Genomic DNA, 20,962 nt, shown 5'->3' with positions numbered 1-20,962 from the left:
ATTTGTTAAGCGCTTACTATGTGCAAAGCACTGTTCTAAGCGCTGGGAGGACATGCAAGGTAATCAGGTTGTTCCACGTGGGGCTCACAGTCTGGGAATTCATTGCCTGTTCTCCCCCCTAGAAGACTTTGATTTTGAGCCTCATGTTGGACAGGGACTCTGTCCAACCTGACTTAACTTGTGTCTATGCTGGCACTTAGAACAGTGCCTGATGCATAGTAAGCTATTAACCGATACCATAATAATCATCAATGGTATTTACTGAGCACTTACTAGTGCACTGTACTAGGCTCTTGAAAGAGTACAATGCAACGGAGCTGATAGACATGTTCCCTGCCCTCAACGAGTGTACAGCCTAGAGGGGGAGACAGACATTAATAGAAATAAATAATTTATAGATAGGTACATAAGTGCTGGGGGTCTGAAGGTGGAGTGAATATCAAATGTCCAAAGGTCACAGATCCAAATGCAATAATATAATAAGAATAATAATAATATAAATCACTCTGCTTCTCAAAATCTTCCAGTGGCTACCCATTTCCCTCCAAATCAGACAAAAACTCCTGAACAGCACTTTCAAGGTTCTGTACCAGCTATCTCCTTCTTATTATTCTGCTCTCTTCTCCCACTACACCACAGTTCTCACTTTTCCCTCTTTCCAAGCTCACTTTAACAAAACTACACCTAGTTCTTGATTCATGTATCAATCAACCCATTGCTTATATCTTTCCGCCTTAGAGAAATTACCCCCTTCCTCAAATCCCTCAGAATATGTTTCTCCACATTGTGTCCTTCTAAAAAGTCACCTCTTCCAGGAGGCATTCTCTAATTCCACACATTCCTAGTGTTGCCACTCCCTCAGCCACCCTCGGCACGTAGGTGAGTATTGCAGCGTGGTTCAATGGAAAGAGCACGGGCTTGGGAGTCAGAGGTCATGGGTTCTAATCCCGGCACCGCCACATGTCTGCCGTGTGACCTTGGGCAAGTCACTTAACTTCTCTGAGCCTCAGTTCCCTCCTCTGTAAAATGGGGATTAAGACTGTGAGCCCCACGTGGGACAACCTGATCACCTTGTATCCCCCCCAGCACTTAGAACAGTGCTTTGCACAAAGTAAGAGTTTAACAAGTCCCATCATCATTTAAACATTTATTAATTTTCGATTGCCAGAATGGGTTTTTCCTCTTGTTCCCATCTGTAAGCATTCAGTTTGGTTTTTTTGCCTGTCTTTCCTATTTGCTCACTAACTCTGCAAGGACAAGGACCGTATCTTCTACTTTTATTGTACGGTGCTGAGCACCTAGAACAGTGTTCTGTGCTCAGTAGGCATTCAGGCAACCTTGTTGCCTCTGGAAGAAAGTCAAATATCAAAGCAGAACATCTTCCACCTGTGGGGATAGACTCAGATGCTTTCTCCCAAAGTAGAACTTCTGAGCATCTGACCAGTTATCTATTCAGCTAACCCTGGCTTAATACAAACAATTATAATAGTAATAACGATAATAATTTTAGCATTTGTTAAGCACTTTCTGTACACCAGTCACTGAACTATGTGCTGGACGCAGTCCCTGTCCCACATGGGAAGCAGCGTGGCTCACTGGAAAGAGCCCGGGCTTGGGAGCCAGAGGTCATGGGTTCGAATTCCGGCTCCGCCACGTGTCTGTTGTGGGACCTTGGACAAGTCACTTCACTTCTCTGAGCCTCAGTTACCTCATCGGTAAAATGGATTAAGACTGTGAGCCCCGTGTGGGGCAACCTGATGACCTTGTATCCCCCCCCAGCTCTTAGAACAGTGCTTTGCACATAGTAAGCGCTTAACAAATGCCATCATTATATGGGGCTCACAGTCCAGGTGACAGGGAGAGCGGGGCATTTGACTCCTCATTTTCCAGATGAGGAAACAGAAGCCTAGCAAAGTTGTGACTTGCCCAGTGTTACACAGAAGGCAGGGGGGTAGAGGTGGCATTAGAGCCAGGGCTGTGCTCTTTCCACTAGGAAAGCAAGAAAGCATTTTCGTCTTCATTTGGTGTTCTCTCTTATCTTGGTTCAGTCGCTCACGATTTGGGTTTCTCTCTTTCCAGCCCCTGTTTGCAAGAAAGATGAACCCCAGGCACCCGACGAAGGACGCGTTTGAGGTTGAAGGCAGGCCGAGGATGAAGCAGCTTCGGCAGCTGGGAAAGATTTGCAAGTTTTTGAGTTGCCCCACTTGTCCCGACAGCACCCAGGCAAGGGTGCCATTAAATTGCTTCCAAACAGTTCAGAGAGCTAATCCGAGGCAATCGACAACTATCGGCTGGGTTGTGGTTGGCGGAGGGACGCCCAGCCGATGTTCCACCCTCTCTGTAGGGACAAAAATCCCCCATTCTTTCCCCGCTTCCGTCTCTTCCTCCTCCCGACCTGGGTCGTCTTCTCCTCCCTTTTTCTGCTTTCGTCCACAGATTATACAAAACCGAGGCTCTTTGGGTAAACACATTTTGTTGCACTTATTGCCCAGATTCGAACAATATGCTCTTATTTAATATAATTCTAGGAAACCATTATACTTACCAAAATCCCCCATCTCTTTCAGAAGAGTTTGTTGAGGGGAGGGAGGGCGCCCGTCTCCTGATGACCAGTGAGAAGAGGAAAAAAGCCATATGGTGCCGTAACTCCATGCAGGATCACTTTGGAATTACCGATTTCAGACGTTAATAAAGTAATTCTATTTTTATTTTATATTCATTTATTCATTCAGTCGGATTTATTGAGCACTTACTGTGTGCAGAGCACTGTACTAAGCACTTGGGAAGTACAAGTTGGCAACATTTAGAGACAGCCCCTACTCACAGTCTATTAATTGTTAAAATGTACTAATTTACCTCCCATCCTTATTCTTAGGTAAAAGGGAAAATTTGACCAAATAATCATTTTAGTCCATTACTGGGGATTCCTTTGCATTTAATCTTAAAACTAGCTAATTTGAGGTCGTTTTTATGGGACTTGTGAAAAGATTCACCATGTGCCAGGAACTGTACTAAGCGCTGGGGTAGATGCATGATAAGGAAGCAGCGTGGCCAATTGGAAAGGACATGGGTCTGGAAGTTAAAGGAGCTGAGTTCTAATCCTGGCTTTGCTACCTGCTTGCTGTGTGACCTCGGGCAGGTCACTTAATCAATCAATCAATCAATCAATCGTATTTATTGAGCGCTTACTGTGTGCAGAGCACTGTACTAAGCGCTTGGGAAGTACAAGATGGCAACATAACTTCTCTGTGCCTCCGTTCCCTCAGCTGTAAAATGGGAATTCAATACCTGTTCTCCTTTCTACTTAGACCTTGAGCTCCACATGGGACAGGAATTGGGTCAGACCTGATTAACTTATATCTACTCCAGTGCTTAGAGCAATGCCTGGTTTATACTAAGTGCTTAACAAATTCCATCTTTACAAATAAGAAAGAAATCAGGTCAATCACTGTCCTGGCCCCACCTGGGGTTCACAGTCTAAATTGGAGGGAAGAGGATTTAATCCCCATTTTACAATCGCCCAGGGTCACGCGGAAGACAAGTGGCTGTGCCTGAATTAGAACCCAGGTCCTCTGACTCGTACACCTTTCTCTCTCCATTAGGCCATGCCATGTTCTGGTTTTAAGGGGACTTGGGCTACTCTTGTTTGTATTTTAAAACGTCGGGGGAGAGTCCTTGAGGCTCCATGGCTCCTGGTTGATTATATCCCCGTCAAGCCACAGCAGCCAATTTAGCAGCCATGGTCCTTCAGTAGCACTAGCATCATGGGGTTAGAGGACAGGCACCTCTAACAGTTCAATGTTGGACTGCCCCCCTAACGAATTTCTCGGACCGAGGCATTGTACTTTCCCCCTCCTTTGCCTTCATCCAGATTGATTGCTCTACCCCACGTGACTTCCAGCATAAGTCACTTGATCGAAGCGGCTGAGCCAGGGATGGATCAGGCTAAGAGCTTTTGGATTCGGCGTCGTAAAGGTAAAAGAGACTTAACTGTGAGCCCATCGCTGGACTTTTGAAAGTGGCAGAATGAAGGAATGCACGGGTTCTCCTGGATTGGTGTTTTCTGTGTGACTTGATAAATCTCTTCCTTTGGGTGTTGTGGTGGAGGGAAGCAGATACTGTAGCGTGTTCATGAGGTCAGTGGATTCATGTCTACTGATGGGGTTGGCTCTGGGATGTGGAGGATGACGTTGATGGAGTTTTCACGGAGAAGCCCAGACAAGCCTCGGTCGTGTGGGATCGGAACCGAGAACCCATGCGCAGGAATTGATTGGAAGGCCAGCAGTTTGCTCAGCGCCCCTCGCCCTCTCCCATCTCTCCGGGAGCCTGGAGTGGAAATGAACTTGAAGGCAGGCAGGGCTGCAGCTCCCTGTGAAATGTGTGAAAATTTGTGTTATGTGCCACGGTCCACTTAGAACCAAGTTGATAGCAGCACAGTGCTGATGCCTGCCCCCCCTTCGTGGCTCAGTGGAATGAGCCCGGGCTTTGGAGTCAGAGGTCATGGGTTCAAATCCCGGCTCTGCCACTTGTCAGCTGTGTGACTTTGGGCAAGTCACTTAACTTCTCTCTGCCTCAGTGACCTCATCTGTCAAATGGGGATTAAGACTGTGAGCCCCCCGTGGGACAACCTGATCACCTTGTAACCTCCCCAGCGCTTTGAACAGTGCTTTGCACATAGTAAGCGCTTAATGAATGCCATCATTATTATTATTATTATTCTCAGATGCCCCCACCCCACGCCATAAACCAGCCGATAGTTGCCTTTACCTCCTCTTTAGTCTTCAGAGGTTTTTCAGATTTCCCGCTGGGCCTCTCCGCCTCATTGAACGGCCCTAGCGGTTCTTCAGTCAGATCCCTTCTCCACTAATCCCCTAGTGTCAGCAAGCAGTCCCCTTTTTCAGAGCCGAAATCAGAATCCCGCCTTCCCGCTTCCCAGTTCTGTGCTCTTACACAAGCAGGGAATCCTTCACACCAGAAAAATATTTAACTGGACCAGAACCAGAGGACAAAATTAGTAAAACTGAACCCCGCTACACCGACCCCGACCACCACCGGTGACAGGGTACGTAGGCTTGCAAATGGAGAGAAAATGGTTGGGACCTTGTGGTAGGTGTTTAAATAGAGAGACGCCGGGAAGGTTACCAGTGAAGTTTTTGGGGTTGTATTTTTTTCAGTAAATGGGCCTCATTTGGTGTTTCCAAAAACAACCAGAGTAGAGTGGAATGTTTGGTGTTCTTTCGCCTTTCCTACGCTTCCTGATTGGTGCTCTTTTAGACTCAAATATTCACCTCTTGTGCTCTCCATTTATTTTACTGGCTCTGGTCATCCAGTGGCCTGGCAGTCCAGGCGTCCCTTCTTCATTGAGCAGCGACAACATTTTCAGTGCTTTCACATCTGAATGAAGACGACCAGAGAATATCTCAGGTTTTTGATGTCTGTGTACATGGGGTGTTCCGCAGTCATCCTTCCAACCGAGGCCTTGCCTTTGTTTGCATCTGATGATTACAGTCGGAGAAGATCTCTTCCGTAAAAGAGTACAGTTGGAATCACACTGTCAGTTTCCTCTGGGGCCCCTGGAGCCCTAACTAGCTTCATATGGATTCTCTCATGTTCACAAGGGGTTGGATGTAGCCTGCTATTTAGGCATTCCTCCAGGACTGAAGGGAAGGGGAGGCTTGTTTAGATATAAAGAACCGTATTTGTTTCGGGATCTGCATGATATCTAGCTGTGACCTCATCTTGAAGCAAATGGGAGCATGGGAGTGAATAGAGACCTATCCCAACCTCCGAAAAGCTAGCTTCACCTGAGCCCCTCCTCTCTTCTGAAAGACCCTCCTCTAGTCTGTTGGCCCCCCTCCCCTAATTTTGTTCTTTGTCCTTGCTTGCAACTCTATAAAACGGATCTACATTAGCCCCACTTGTTGATAAAGTGCTTTGAGATCTCAGGATGAAGTAGTAGTATTTGAGGTGAAGAGGAGAAACCTTGGGGCCTTTTTTTTTGTATTGCGGATCAAACGGGAAAGATTGAGATATGAAGATTTTAACTGGCGCTGGAGATTCGGCAACCTTCCAGGTGAATAACCCTAGCGGCCCTTGGATTTATCTGGGCTCAAGAGCCACCAGGTTAGTAACCGGACGAAACAGAAACCTCAGTCTTGATCCTTTAGAGTTCAGTGAAATCTATAAGTCTGAGCTGCCGGTGGACTTTCTGAATGATTGTTCGCCCACGTGGCGTGAATACAGGACCAGCGATTTCCAGGCTCAGATCCCTGGTGACCGTCTCTTACTCCTGCCCTGATCCACGGATCACAAGTGACCCTGCAGACTGGAATCAGTGCCAAACTGGAATTCCCAACTACTCTGGAGCCGAGCAGACCTCAGTAGAGATCTAAGGCATTCCAGTGGACATTCCTCGGTCTCTCTGGCCTCAGGCTCCCAAGCGGTGGAGTCCTCGGGGGTGAAAACGGAGCCTTAGACAGGCACGCCCTAGCCGGAGAATACCGGCTTTGTACATTTAGACTGCCGACCATTGAACCGAATTACAGTAAGTGGTCGTGTGATCTTCCCCACAATATTGAATTTGTACGTTGGTGGTGATGGAAAGATCAAAACGTATCCACACGCAAGTGTGTACGCGCAGATGAATGAATACGTTTGCACCCAGCCGTGGGGGGGTATCTCTTGGGCAGCTCTGTTGTGTTATTTATGGCCTGCCTAACAGATACAATGCAGTACGTGTAACTGAGACCACTCCCACTGGGAAAAAGAGGAGGCTGGGTAGAAATCGGAGTAAGTGGAAACTGTTACAAGAGCAGGCCGCGGCTGGGACTGTGGGTCTCAGGTTCCCTCGAACAAAGAATCGCCCTGGGGATCCGAGAGATCATCTGGGTGGGGTGGCTGACCCATGAAAGAGAGGGAGTGGGGATGGGATTCAGAGTCAGTTACATGAGTCCTGGGGGGGGCAGGGGGTTTCTGTTGACCAAGGGCTGCACCTTGAGACACCTTTAGGAGAAAGTGGCATTCCATCACTTCTGGAAGAGGAAATGATTGAAGTTCCCCAAAAAATATTTATTTATTTATACAAAGTTTTTGAGAGTAATATTTAAAAACAAAAAAAAAAACACCTCAACCCATGAGTTTGGGGCCAAGTCAATGAACGATAGAAAGAAGTAATTTGCCAAAATACCTAACGTGCCACAGTACCTGCTTCCAGGATCAGAGGGCCGTAGGGGGCATCGGACGTCGGAGCGGATCTCAAACCCAGTGGGCCAGGCTGACCTGGACTGCGTCAAACAAGAAGTCCGGGGGAGCATGGGGGCGAGCAAGAATCAGAGTCATTGAGGAGAGGGGCGGGGGGCAGACAGGAGGTGGGGGTGGGTCACCCTGGGGGAGATATTCACCTTGCTCTGAAGGTGAGCAGCACCACGTGGAGTGGTATTGCTGTTGATTCAGGGATTTGGTTCGGTAGGTAGCGTCCCCCTGGTAGGCCCTTAGGATGCTAAGTGATGCAGTTGAGCCCTTCCTTACAGGTAGTGGGTTTGTTTGTGATTCCAGATCCGTAGTAGCCAGCGGTAAAATTCTGGGGGGGGGAGGGTTTCCCCTCCTTGATGACCTTTCAGAGAGGAAATTCGGTTTCACGGACATGCTCTCCAGATTCCCAGATGATTGACGAGTCGAGTTTCGGAGCCAACGTGAGCTGAGATCAAAACCGTCTGCCAGTGTCTCCTTCTCTCGGCTACTCCAGCACCCCCTTCGCTCTGCCCAATTTACTCCCCAAAGTAGCACAGCCTCTTGACTCATCCCTCGTCCCATCGTCCCGAAACAGAAAATCCAGTATTCCGGAGAGTCTGTCCTAAACCCTCCATTCTTCACCAAGCGATTCCCGGACCTAGTGAGAACGAGGAAAGTCTCTAAGGGGAATCTCAAACTCGGCAGATTGTCCAAGGGTGTGGGTGTTCCGACCCCTTGCTGACGTCTGTTCCCTTGGTTTCCCCTCGGAGCGGGTGGTCAAGACAGTGGCGGTATCTCTTTCTCTCTCATTCTCTCTCTCTTTCTCTCTCTCTCTTTCTCTCTCTTCCTCTTGGCTGCAGGTGGGGCAGGTCGTAGTTCAGCTGCACTTACAGGATTTCACTACCATATTGGAGAGCTGCTCCACCTTGGGGGTCCTCCCAACATAGTACAGGATGGTCAACGGCTCAAGGTCCTGGGGCACACAGCAGGGTGAAGCAGATGCTTCGGGGTTCAGCGTGTTGTACAGGCCCAGAACCTGCAAGGAAGACACCGAGTGTTAGAACCCCAAGTCTCGGGCCTCTTCCGAGACCGCGGCACGAGGGCCGGGACGCTCGCCGCTCTCGGGGCTGGCCCGGCGTCTACCGGAATCGTCTTTGCTCTAATCGGGGCTTTGGGTTTGATCAGTACCAGCGTGGTTAGCCTCTGAAAAGCTTCCCGTTTCAGTGGGACCCAGGGTTGGACTTGTGAGAATTTGACCCATTTAGGAAATGCCTTACGGATATGAGGATTCAGTCATAATAATAATGGCATTTGTTAAGCGCTTACTATGTGCAGAGCACTGTTCGAAGAGCTGAGAATAATGAGAAACATCGTGGCGCAGTGGTTAGAGCGTGGGAGTCAGAAGGTCGTGGGTTCTAATCCCGGCTCCGCCGCTTACTTGCGATGTGACCTTCAAGCAAGTCACTTCACCCCTCTGTGCCTCAGTTACCTCATCTGTAAATGGGGATGGAGACCTGGAGCCCCGCATGGGACAGGGACTGTGTCCAACCTGACTAGCTTGTATCCGCCCCAGCGCTTAGTACAGAGAAGCAGCGTGGCTCAGTGGAAAGAGCCCGGGCTTGGAAGTCAGAGGTCATGGGTTCGAATCCCGGCTCTGCCACACGTTTGCTGTGTGAACTTGGGCGAGTCACGTAACTTCTCTGAGCCTCAGTTACTTCATCTGTAAAATGGGGGTTAAGATTGTGAGCCCCACGTGGGACAACCTGATCATCTAGTATCCACCCCCAGCTCTTAGAACAGTGCTTTGCACATAGTAAGCGCTTAACAGATCCCATCATTATTATCATTACAGTGCCCGGCACACACAGTCAGTGTTTAACAAATACCACAATTATCAATCAATAATGAGTGCACTTAGTAATAGGAACAATCACCCACCAGCCTTCCTGGCTCAACTAGAATCTTTTTAGTAAGCATGGCATCTGTTCAAAACAGATGGTTGGGACCCTTAGTGAATGGAAATGTTTGGTGTCTTGTGTGGGAGGGCGTGTTGACGCTGTGCGGTGGAGAATCCCTGTTAACTGCTTGCCGGGATCACCTGATCTGAAAATCTTACAGAAACGGGAGCTCTGAGCCAGCTAACGTGCCCCCCTACCAGGCTCTACCCGGAGCAGTTTGACTCCGGCCCAGAGCTTTGGGACTGCTCTTAGGACTCAGTCGGTCAGTGGTATTAATTGAGCCCTTACTTTGTGAAGTGCCCTATACTGAGCCCTTGGGAGAGGACCCTCTCCAGTTGAAAATGTCCTGAACCTCCCCATCCCACCTCCATTTTCAGTGAGCCTAATTAAATTGGAATCTGTTACTAAACGAGAGGTCCTTTCATTGTGAAGTGCTTGGGCAACTGCAAACAGGGGCCCTCTGCACTTGCGACATGCAGCCTCTTCTGGGGTGGAACGGAGCAGCTGCTTCCTTCTCACAGTGCAGTAAGTCAAGAGAATAAAAGAAGGCCATCTAAAATTGTAGCTGGAATTTGGGGCGCCAAATGTGGCAAACTGGGGGCTTGGCCAGGAGGCTGGCGTTAAAATCTATCCCGGTAACGGAGCGTCAGGGCCAAGGTATTGGAATTAATAATGATGGTATTTGTTAAGCGCGTACTATATGCCAAGCACTGTTGTAAGCGCTGGGGTAGATACAAAGTAATCAGGTCGTCCCACGTAGGGCTCACAGTCTTAATCCCCATTTTACAGATGAGGTAACTGAGGCACAGAGATGTTAAGTGGCCTGCCCGAAGTTACACAGCTGACAAGGGGCGGAGCCGGGATTAGAACCCATGACCTCTGACTCCCAAACCCGTGCTCTTTCCATTAGGCCATGCTGCCTCTCATCTATTGAAAGGACTACGTGGGATGGTCACTCTCGGTGACCACGGGCGAGGTGAGGGAGGGCTCTTACCGTGCTATGAGTCGTATCCGCGCTGCGGAGATATGGGCAGGGCCCTGAGCAGAAGTTGGCATAGTAACCCTTCGGCTCGTGGACCCATTTCCAGCCCAAGTCCTGTCGGAAGTCAATGTAGAGCGGTCGTACGCAGCAGTTTTCCTCCAAGTTCCTGAAACAGAACATTTTCCTTTAATGAATCTGGGAAGGAGCTGCAGGAGCTTCACAGAAGACCAAGAGACTTTGCGGGAATCGGGGGGTGTCTCCGTTCTGAGGTTGGTCGCGGGAACCTGGCCTCGGTGGGTGCGGTCTAGAATCGGGCAAAGCACTTTCCCCAAGAAAAAGTGATTTTCTAGCCGGCCGCCCGGGGTCATAATGGTTGTGGGCTGGGAAGGGGTCTATCAACTGAGTCATATCATACTCTCCCAAGCGCTTAGTACAGTGCTCTGCACACGGTAAGAGCTCAGTAAAAGTCATTGATATTTGGCGATCGGGATGATCTAGTTACTCGGTAGGGAAGAGGAAGTCTGCAAAGGTGGCCCTGTCTGGCTGGAATTGCCCCAGGCTGCAGCGAAAGCTTAAGGAAAATGATTCTGTTTAAAAATCAAAAACTAAGTATTGAACCCAAACCCTGCCAGCCCCGAAGTTTACGCTACTCACAACCTTCCAGCCTGTGTCCAGAAATCTATCAGAATTAGGTCTCCCACTGTGCAAACTGAATTCAGCAGCCACCAGGACTGTGTTTTGTCCTCCAGTAAACGCACAGATCTCCAGAACCCATTCCGTAGTGAATGTCAGATCCATAAAGCACACCTTCTCTAGTGACTCAAGTCCCTCTAGCATAAAAATGCAGGATCAGAGACTATTATCAGTCAACAGTAGTTACCAAGTGCCTACTGTGTGCGGAGCACTGTGCAAAGTGCTTGGGAGAGTACAAGTGAGGTTGAAGGCATGATCCCTAATCTCAAGGAACTCATAGTCTAATAGGGGAGACAGACATTGAAATTGTACATAATAGCTTTGGGGCTGAAGGTGAGGTGGGAGTACAGATCCAAAGGCATAGATAATGCAGAAGGGAGAGGGAGTTGGGGAAGCAGTGTAGGATATATTTACCTAAGTGCTGTGGGACTGGGGATGCATTAGTATCAAAGGGCTTAGGAGGAACCGACCCAAGTACATAGGGGACTGAAAAGGGAGGGAGAAGAGAGGTTGGTCTTTGCACATAGTAAGCACTTAATAAATGCCATCATTATTATTATTATTATAGTGTGAGAGATGCGATTGGGACACAGCGAGTAGGTTGGTGTTAGGGGAGTGATTTGTGTGGGTTAGGCTGTGTTGGGAGTTAAGTGAGGTAGGAGAGGGAAAGCTGATTGCTTAAACCCAATGGTCAGGAGCTTCTGATTGATGCAGAGTTGGATGGGCTCCAACTGGAGGTTTTTGAGGAGTGGGGTTAAGGATTTTTTTAGAAAAATGACCCGGCCAACCGTGAAGTATGGTTTGGAGGGGAAAGAGGCCAGAGGCGAGTCAGCGAGGCGGTGGATGCGGCAATTGAGGCAGGATATGACGTGCTGGATCGGCGTGCTGACGGTTTGGATGGCGAGGAAGGGGTGGATTCCAGAAGTGTTGTGCAAGTAGAACCGACAGGATTTGGTGAGAATGCGGGTGGAGTAAGAGAGATGAGTCGTGGATAATGCCCAAATTACAGACTTGTTAGGGAGGATGGTGGTATTGTAGCCTGGATGTTAATTTTATGGTGCAAATCTCTCAAAATGTATTTTTCTTCAGGGCTTTGCTACCCAGTGGGTCTCCCCAAGAACCAGGAGGCTACTGAATAACAGAACTTGTTGTTTCAAGCAGAGATCTACTTTGTAAAGCCTTGTGATTCCCTTGGGGCTGGGATCCCTCTGGCCAGGAGGGGGTCCAATTACCCAGGTGGAACCTAGGAACTCTGCCTTGGTTTCCCTACTTGATAAGTCTTTATTCATTCCTTTGAAAATAGGACCTGGGAGGGGAGTTTAGAGGCTCTCAGATTGTTTATTTGAAATAAGAAAAAGTTGAAGGTGATGATAAAAGCCTCAGCTTTATGAAATTAATACATACGTAAAATCCTCTAGCCTGCACGCTCCTTATGGGCAGGGAACACGTCTACCAGCTCTGTCGGATTCTCCCAAGCACTTAGTACAGTGCTGTGCACAAAAGTAAGTTCTCATTAAATTCCATTAATTGATATAGGTACAGAAGAGCTGTCTAATATGGGGTGGTTGACAGCGCATAAGGGCTGGGAAGTGCTGTAGGGTTTAGGTGGGAGTTGGAAGGATATGAGTTGGGATTTCCAAAGGATTTTGAAGATGGGAAGAACTTTCTTAGAAGGGGAGGGAGTTCCAGGCAAGGGGAAAGGTGTGAGCCGAGGGTTCGGAAGGAGGAAAGTCAAGAATGAGCCACAGGGAGGTTAATTTGAATGAAAGTCGGGGTGCAGTGGGAGAAGAGAGTTGGCAAATGAGAGGGAATGAGCTGATGGGATGCTTCTATCTTTGGGTCCCTGGATAATTGACTGAGGAGAAGCAGTGTGGCCTAGTAGAGGGAGCACGAGCCTGGGGGTCAAAAGGACCAGGGTTCTAATCCTGGCTCTAACACTTGTCTGCTGGGTGATCTTGGGCAAGTCACTTCACTTCTCTGTGACTCAGTCCCCTCATCTGTAAAATGGGAATTAAGACGGTGAGCCCCACATGGGACACGGACTGTGTCAGTCAATCATATTTATGGAGCTCTTACTGTGTGCAGAGCACTGTACTAAGCACTTGGGATTGTACAATACAACAATAAACAGCTGCGTTTCCTGCCCACAGTGAGGTTACAGTCTAGAGAGCAGACTCCAATCTGATTACCTTGTATCGATAGTGCTTAGAATAGTGCCTGGCACATAAGAAGCACTTAACAAATATCATTAAAAAGAGGAGGAATTCTTTAATAGAATAACCACTTCCCTGAGCTACCCACAAATGGTTTTGGTCACTTGGAAGTCTCACCAGGAGTAAAAAAATCCCCAAGATAACAATAATGTTTATTTCCAGCACCCCTTCTAGATTCACCCCGACAGATTCCCGCCCTGCTCAGAACTGGGTATCCCTGATATTATCTGACATAGTACAATTAGCTCTCGGGAATAGAGTGGGAGCACGTGCTTACCGGAAACAATAGTTGGTATCGAGCGCCCGTTTCTTTCTCAGACTTCCTTGGCCTGGACTGTCAAGTCGGTGTGAGGGTATCATCATCAGAATCAGATGAGGGTTGTGGTGGTCCTTCTGCTTCTTCAGGCGCCCCAAATCTCCCCGGCCATACTCTTCCTCGTTATCGACACCTGGGAAGGCAAAGGGTTAGAGAGAGTTTCCCTCCGGAGGAATAGGAAAATTTAGGAAAAACAAGAGCTAACGCTTTTGAGAGTTCTGCCGCATCCCAGGAGTTTTTTATGGTCTTTATTAAGCGCTTACTATGTGCCAAACGCAATTCTAAGCGTTGGGGTAGACACATGTTAATCGGGCATAGTACAATCCCTGACCCAGGAGCTGGCCAGCCGGGGGCACCTACCAATCAATCAATCAGTCGTATTTATTGAGCACTTACTGTGTGCTAAGCGCTTGGGAAGTACAAGTTGGCAACATATAGAGATAGTCCCTACCCAACAGTGGGCTCACAGTCTAGAAGAGCCTAAGTAGAGCCTTGACTCTACCCCATCAATCAGTGGAAGAATCAATTGTATTTATTGAGCACTTACTGTGTACAGAGCACTGTACTTGGGAGAGTACAATATAACAGCGTTGGTAGACGTGTTCCCTGCCCACAAGGAGCTTATAGTCTAGAGGGCTTAGTACAGTGCTTGGCACCTAGTAAGGGCTTGGCAAATACCATAATTATGATGATTATAATTTTTATTGAAAATAGGACCAGGGAGGGCAGCTTAAAGAAATTGGGACCATGTAGGTGGAAGAAAAGAAAGCCAGAGGTGATGATAAAGACTCAGCTATATAAAGATTTATATTCATTGGCATGAATTTCAAGGCAGTAGTCCCCAAGACCGACGGGTTGTAGAATGAAGAATCTTGCTACCTTCATCTCTTACAATTAGGATGGCCAGTGATGGCCAGTCTTTTAGACTGTGAGCCCACTGTTGGGTAGGGACTGTCTCTATATGTTGCCAACTTGTACTTCCCAAGCGCTTAGTACAGTGCTCTGCACACAGTAAGCGCTCAATAAATATGATTGATTGATTGATTGCACTCGAGATTACTGGACATTCCTTTGTGGAACATTAGTGCGTTTGCACACACACACTTTCTCTCTCCCTCCCTCCCTCTCTCTCAGGGGACAGGGTAGATAAAAACAAAACCAAACCCAGGACAAAACCAAAGAACCACCTTAGAATCTCTGGCTGTACATATACCCATTCCTTTCCAAGACAGATTCTAGAATGTCTCTATCCAGCTAAATAGAGACTTCCCTAGGGAAGGGAAGCAGGGAATGTAAATATAGGAGAAGCCATGGAGATGAAAACATAGGCGTCAGAATGGGGGAAAGGTGATATGATGTGCTGATGAAACCCTTAACCTCCACTGCTCTCAGACCACGACTCACCCCCCCGTCAAAAAAAAATCACAACTGGTGTTTATTTTTGCAAAGGATAATTCCTAGCTGTTCTCCGTGAAAGGAAAAACAAAAGGAAAAAAGCTGACATTACTTGTATTGCGGAGCGGAGTCATTGCAAGGTTAAGATTGAGGAAAAGCTTATCGAAGGTTGTGAGAGACAGGATAGGCTAGCAGGGATGGTCTCTGGGATGAGTGAGACTAAATCAACATTTACATGGTTGGGGTGGCTTTGTCAGAGTCTTGATAAAAGGCAGAGGGATGTGTGCCATATGAGCTCCAGGTCCTTGTGAGTCCTGTGATTCCAGTTCGGGAATAATCAATCAATCAATCAATCGTATTTATTGAGCGCTTACTGTGTGCAGAGCACTGTACTAAGTGCTTGGGAAGTACAAGTTGGCAACATATAGAGACAGTCCCTACCCAACAGTGGGCCCACAGTCTAAAAGGGGGAGACGGAGAACAAAACCAAACATACTAACAAAATAAAATAAATAGAATAAGATGTCACTGCAGCCAATCGGTTGTATTTACTGAGCCCTTACTGTTTGCAGAGCACTGTACTAAACTCTTGGGAGAGTACAATATAACAGTGTTGGTCCATGTGTTCCCTGCCCACAGTGAGCTTACAGTCTAGAGGGGGAAACACACATTAATGTAAATAAATTACAGAGAGCACGTCCTTGCTATTTGGGAAACAGGGTTCAGTGCTTAGAACAGCGCTTGGCACATAGTAAGAGCTTAATAAGCAGCATGGCATAGTGGACTGAGCACGGGCTTGGGAGTCAGAAGGTCATGGGTTCTAATCCCAACTTGCCCACTTGGCTGCTGTGTGACCTTGGGCAAGTCACTTCGCTTCTCTGGGCCTCAGTTACCTCGTCTGTAAAATGAGGATTGAGACTGTGAGCTCCACATGGGACACGGCCTGTGTCCCACCCAATTTGCTTGTATCATCCCAGCACTTAATACAGTGCCTGGCACCTAGTTAAGCACTTAACAAATACCATCATTATTATTATTAAAAGTCGACCTCTTGAGGGCTTTAGGGCTTGATACCAGGCGATTTCTGGGTCTTCTGCCAGACAAGCCACTGTAACTAGGCAGGCTGCCAGACCTTAGGCACGCTTCACTCGGACCAGCTGGGAATGTAAATGAAAAGCAAAAACCTGACTGAAAACTGGAATTGTCTGAGGTCTGTTCCATAGCAATGGCCTCCTTGCACTTCCCTTGCCCTGGTAAACACAAGCACCCAAGCTAAAATAGAAACCCAGCATCGTAGCGTGGGCACACATTCACAGAGTTGGTTCTGGTTTATTCACACCTTTGCAGACTAGCATCTTGACTCTTAGTCTAGGTGCCAACTATGTTTCTGGGACCTGAAAGCCTTTTTGGTTTGCCGCCTGTACTTATGGGATAAAGCAAATTTACTCAGGGATTCAGATTTCTGTGGAAATGCGCTTTCTCAGGCAACGGCATATATTTTTCCGTGTCCCATTGAGCCTCCCATTCCAAAGAGCCAAGTCACCTTTGAATTTGATCTCCATCACCTCATGGACATTCTCCAGGATGTCTCCGTTGGGCTGGAAGCTGTGACATGGACAGTGAATGCTGATTTCCAGTCCTAAATTGGATTCTGCAAAGGAAGGACATTGTTTGTTTTTTAATGGTATTAAGCATTTACTATGTGCCAGGCACTGCTCTAAGCACTGGGGCAGATACAAGATAATCTGTAATAATTTGTAATAATAATTGCAACCTTGCAGTGCAAGGTTGCAGTCCCTGTCCCACAGGGGGCTCATAATCTTAATCCCCATTTTCCAGGTGAGGTAACTGAGGAACAGAGAAGTGAAGTGACTTGCCCAAGGTAGGGGAAGGACCCCTAAGAATACACACATGACCCCGTATGTTCAAAAGACCCCTAGCCTTAGGAACTGATAAATGGAGCCAACCTATGCCAAATATAGTATATGTTGCCAGCTTGTACTTCCCAAGCGCTTAGTACAGTGCTCTGCACACAGTAAGCGCTCAATAAATACGATTGATGATGATAACGATGAGATGGACAAAGGCTTAAGGGGAACAGTGATCATTTTTAAGTAGAGAAAATACCAAGAATTCTATTTTGAGCCCTAGTTAGAGAGATCAACTTCCCAGGTGGGGGAAAAAAAAAGGTTGTTTTATTGCCTTCTCATGTGGGAGCCAGGAATAAATATAAAGTATTTTCCTTCTTCAGGGAAATCTGCCTGAGGTGAGGGTTGGTGGTTGGGGTGGGGGGAGAGCCACGTTTTTCTCTCCTAAGGGGAAAGGTCAGCATCAATGATTAATATTTATAGGGCTCTTGCTTAAACTGGATTCAGCTAGTCCTGGAACAAAAGACACAGTAGTTGGTTCCTGTCCCATTCCCTACATGAGGATCCCTAGTTATTTACATTCTGATCTGCGGTGAAAGTTAGTAAAATGTCCTTTGTGAAGGAGACTTCCCATTTTTATTAAACATTTGGACATCTGAAACATTGGCTTCTGGAAACAAAATAATCAAAATCATTTAGAAGCACCCATCTCCCTTGCACCGAACTCCGTTAAGTGAGCTAAACAATCACGGTTCCTACAGTCTGGAAGTTTTCAGTAAGAATTGAAGTGGCATTGCTGGGACAGATGAATGGTCTGTACAGTCCAGTGTTCTTCCTCCTTGCTTGGAGGAACAGTGAGAGAGTTGCTTTGCATCAGTTTTCATAGGCAATCCCCCTAAAATCCCTAACCTTTTCCACTCCGTCCCTATTATGGACCTTTCAAACATTAATTTAATCAAAACCCTGGTGATATTTTCTGCCTGCACAGCGTCCTCTGGTAATGACTACATTATGTGTGCCACCCACTATGACAAGAAATTTTCCCATTTACTTTGAACCACCTTTAAGCTTCAGTCGGGGTCTCTTCAGTCCTGCGGTGTGGGATTGAGGGGGGCTCACCCTTCATTCATCTCCCCCCTCAGCTTTCCCTCTTTCCAGATCTAAGAGTCCTAATATTTTCCATCTTTTCTCAAACACGCGTCTCTCCATCCCTCCGCTTTTAAGGTGAACACTGATATAGGCAGAAGTGTAAAGAACGTTCCAGCACTTGAAGATATCCAGTCATTAAATATCATACTTAATTCTCCAGGGAGGGCTCCAGGGTGAAAAGTACGTAACCACCCTCCCTTGAGGAGAGCAGCCTGCAAGAAAGGTCAAGATTTCTGGGCCAGAACGGGGAGGTCCTCCTGTCTCCCCATACAGTCCCAATAGAGACCAGTGGAACCCAGTAGGAGTTTCCAAACCCCCTTGGGTCTCCCTGGGAAAATACACCCACGTTATCACAATTACCTTGTATCTGTTTCAGAGCTTAGTACAGTGCCTGGTACATAGAAAGCTTCACAAATACCCCAGGTCTAGAGAAGCATTGTGGTTTAATGGACAGAGCCCATGCCTGTCCTGCTTCTGCCACTTGTCTGCTGTGTAACCTTGGGCAAGTCGCTTCACTTTGCAGCGCTTAGAACAGTGCTTGGCACCTAGTAAACACTTAACAAATACCATAATTATTATTTTCTGTGCCTCAGTTCCCTCTTCTGTAAAATGGGGATTAAGACCGTGAGGCCCATGTGGGACAGGGACCGTGTCCAACCTGATGGCCTTGTATTTGCCCCAGTGCTCGGCACATAGTGAACACTTAACAAATACTACAATTATTATTATTATTGTTAGGCTAGTTCAGCCCTGACTCAGTATCCCCGTGGTGGAGGGAGAGAGGGTTGGGAAGACTCATTGACACCTCATAGGCTTCACCTGGGGAAGCAGCCCAGACCTCCTGAAGGGCCTCTCAGGGTCAGCATCAACCAGCTTGGGTGGTGGTATTCATTCATTCAATCGTATTTATTGAGCGCTTACTGTGTGCAGAGCACTGTGTTATATAACGATGGTATTTGTTAAGCATTTACTATGTGCCAAGCACCATTCTAAGCATTGGGGTAAATGCAGGGTCATCAGGTTGGACACAATCCTTGTCCCATGTGGGTCTCGCGCTTTTACTGCCCATTTTACAGATGCGGTAACTGAGGCCCAGAGAAGCTAAGTGACTTGCCCAAGGTCACCCAGCAGACAAGCGGTAGAGCTGGGATTAGAACCCAGGTCCTTCTGTCTCCCAGGCCCGTGTTGTGGCCACTAAGCCATGCTGCTTCTCTAGGTTGATTGTTCTTTTGGAGGCCAATTGGGCTGAACTTAGGAAAAGGTTCACTACGGGGCAGGTAGGTCTTTATGTTGTCTATGTTCACGGTAGTTGAATCCACAGAAGTGGATGGTTCTGGAATAGAGGGGTAAAAGCAAGAGTCCAAGAGCCAAAGACGAGTTGAGGATAAGAGAAACCAGAGCCTGAAAGGATGCCCAGAAACTTGGGGCAAACAAGGCTAAGATAGTATCAAAAGCCAAGCTCAGTTTGGAGAATATGGGTATTCAGAAGTAAATGATGATCCACGCTCATAAAAGTCTGGAAGCAAGGCAGAGCCTAGATATCTCCTTGCCTATAATATGGCCCAAATTACGGTTCCATGTCAATAGCATTGACCGAGTGCCTGGTGTGTCAAAAGCACCACACGAGGCACTTAAATTAGCCTTTTACCAGCACTATTACTGTACTCCATTTTTAGGCCAGTGATGTACTCATTGCATGAGGAGGTCAGAGAGTAATGTAAACTGTATTTTGTGTTCTCTCTCTTTCTCCCCCACCCCCTGTTGGATCTTCTTGAAAAGATGTCAAGGTGGTTCTGCCTTAAGAGATTTGGGAGGAGGTGGAGCCCAAACCTTTCAGAGGGCGTTGATAAAAAGTTTCCGTGGAACATTTGACTGGGGTGGGAGCAGTACTCGTGACAGGTGTGGGCAAGGATAGTGTAGAAGGAGGCAAGTAGGAACTTGTGGTGGCAGAAGCCCTCTCAGTGGTTACTCGTTTTCCACAGAGGTTCACTGGCACTGGAATCAGAATGCAGATAGCAGATGATGTAAGTGAAGCGGGATTGCAATCTGGCAGATTTCAGCCAGTGTGGAAATGGGAAGCGGAGAAGTCCAGGAAATCAGGCAGAATAGCAGTGGAGGAATTAACCGGTGAAACCTAACGCTGCTCATGGGCTAACTGTAAAGCAAAGTACAGAGACTGCTGAGGAGCAGGTGGGGACAATAATTTGGATGTCACGGAAAGCCAGGTGGAAGATTTGAGCTCATGGGAGCTGGGAAATGTCACAAGATTGGAAAGATTGAGTTGTCACTCTTGATTGCAGAATAATCCTGGGTGAGAGGGAGATCCTGGATCCAGGGTGGATCCTGGAGGTGTGGATGGGAAGCCAGAGATGCACGGAGGTAAGAGGGAGAGTGGGCAACCACCAGTAGCATTGGGAGGAGTCACTCACGTGAGTGGTCAAATCCCCCAGAGAGGGCAAGGATTGGTTTTTGACTACTCTGCGGTAGATTATAAATGCCCCAAGGGCAGAGCTGCCTTGAGTAGTCATTTGGTCTGTTCCCCAGCCATCTCTGTAGACAGGAGGTGCCGAATTAATACCGTTGACACATCTGAATGGCAGGGGCTTCAAGGGTAGAGACCATGAGGGAGAGAGAAAAGGAAAGACCTTAGCAGCCCAGGGAGGAACTAGCCCTGGCACCAGTTAAGGAGAAAGTAAAGTCGTAGACCCGGGCAGCAAATTGGGGAGAAAAATGTCCCATTGCAAACTCCCCCCAGAGGACCACAGCCAGGAAAATAAGCAGTGAACAAGAAACCTGTGGTCCTTCCTTATAGGGGGAGCAGTGGGGACGTTCCTAGTACTTAATAATCTAGGTGGACTGAATGAAAATGTGATACTTTCTGCATCTTCTTTTCCTACCCTTTTTGTTTACTTTCCATCAGCTTTAGGGCCAGGAGAGCGGGATGGGGGTGGTTTTTGAGTGCTGGGGCTACAGGCCATGATGTTCATTTTACAAATCTATTAAAATACCAGAGTATCATCTAGTATAATGCAATATCCCCCGTCAGGGTCACCCCGGAGAGCTTCCAGTACTCTACCAGTCTCGGCTACTGGAGGGAGAATCAAGCAGAGGCATACCCGTTCCATTCCTAGCTTGGGCAGTGGCTAGCGAGTGGAAGG

The 20,962-nt window shown here is 47.6% G+C and overlaps 3 protein-coding genes across 3 annotated transcripts in view; 2 read left to right on the top strand and 1 right to left on the bottom strand.

The window, feature by feature from the left end:
* TTLL5 (tubulin tyrosine ligase like 5) overlaps positions 1-2,253 on the top strand; it is a 257,197-nt gene extending 254,944 nt beyond the window's left edge. The window contains exon 34 of the mRNA XM_038741693.1: positions 2,080-2,253. Within this exon, the coding sequence (XP_038597621.1) occupies positions 2,080-2,132 (53 nt within the window). The 3' untranslated portion in view covers positions 2,133-2,253. The remainder of the gene's footprint in view (positions 1-2,079) is intronic.
* Positions 2,254-2,348: 95 nt separating this feature from the next.
* The window catches only part of IFT43 (intraflagellar transport 43), a 139,399-nt gene continuing 120,785 nt past the window's right edge, over positions 2,349-20,962 (top strand). The window contains exons 1-2 of the mRNA XM_038742152.1: positions 2,349-2,693; positions 3,872-3,975. The gene's annotated coding sequence lies outside the window, so the exon portion shown is untranslated. The remainder of the gene's footprint in view (positions 2,694-3,871; positions 3,976-20,962) is intronic.
* TGFB3 (transforming growth factor beta 3) overlaps positions 7,030-20,962 on the bottom strand; it is a 31,028-nt gene continuing 17,095 nt past the window's right edge. Inside the window, exons 4-7 of the mRNA XM_038741998.1 lie at positions 16,331-16,438; positions 13,354-13,525; positions 10,183-10,336; positions 7,030-8,266 (exon numbers count right to left, since the gene is read on the bottom strand). Coding sequence (XP_038597926.1) covers positions 8,108-8,266; positions 10,183-10,336; positions 13,354-13,525; positions 16,331-16,438 — 593 coding nt within the window. The 3' untranslated portion in view covers positions 7,030-8,107. The remainder of the gene's footprint in view (positions 8,267-10,182; positions 10,337-13,353; positions 13,526-16,330; positions 16,439-20,962) is intronic.

This window comes from Tachyglossus aculeatus, chromosome 1 (assembly GCF_015852505.1).
Source record: "Tachyglossus aculeatus isolate mTacAcu1 chromosome 1, mTacAcu1.pri, whole genome shotgun sequence".
Lineage (NCBI taxonomy): Eukaryota > Metazoa > Chordata > Mammalia > Monotremata > Tachyglossidae > Tachyglossus > Tachyglossus aculeatus.
Note: the sequence above shows the minus strand (reverse complement) of the source record. Positions and strands in the feature narration are given on the sequence as shown.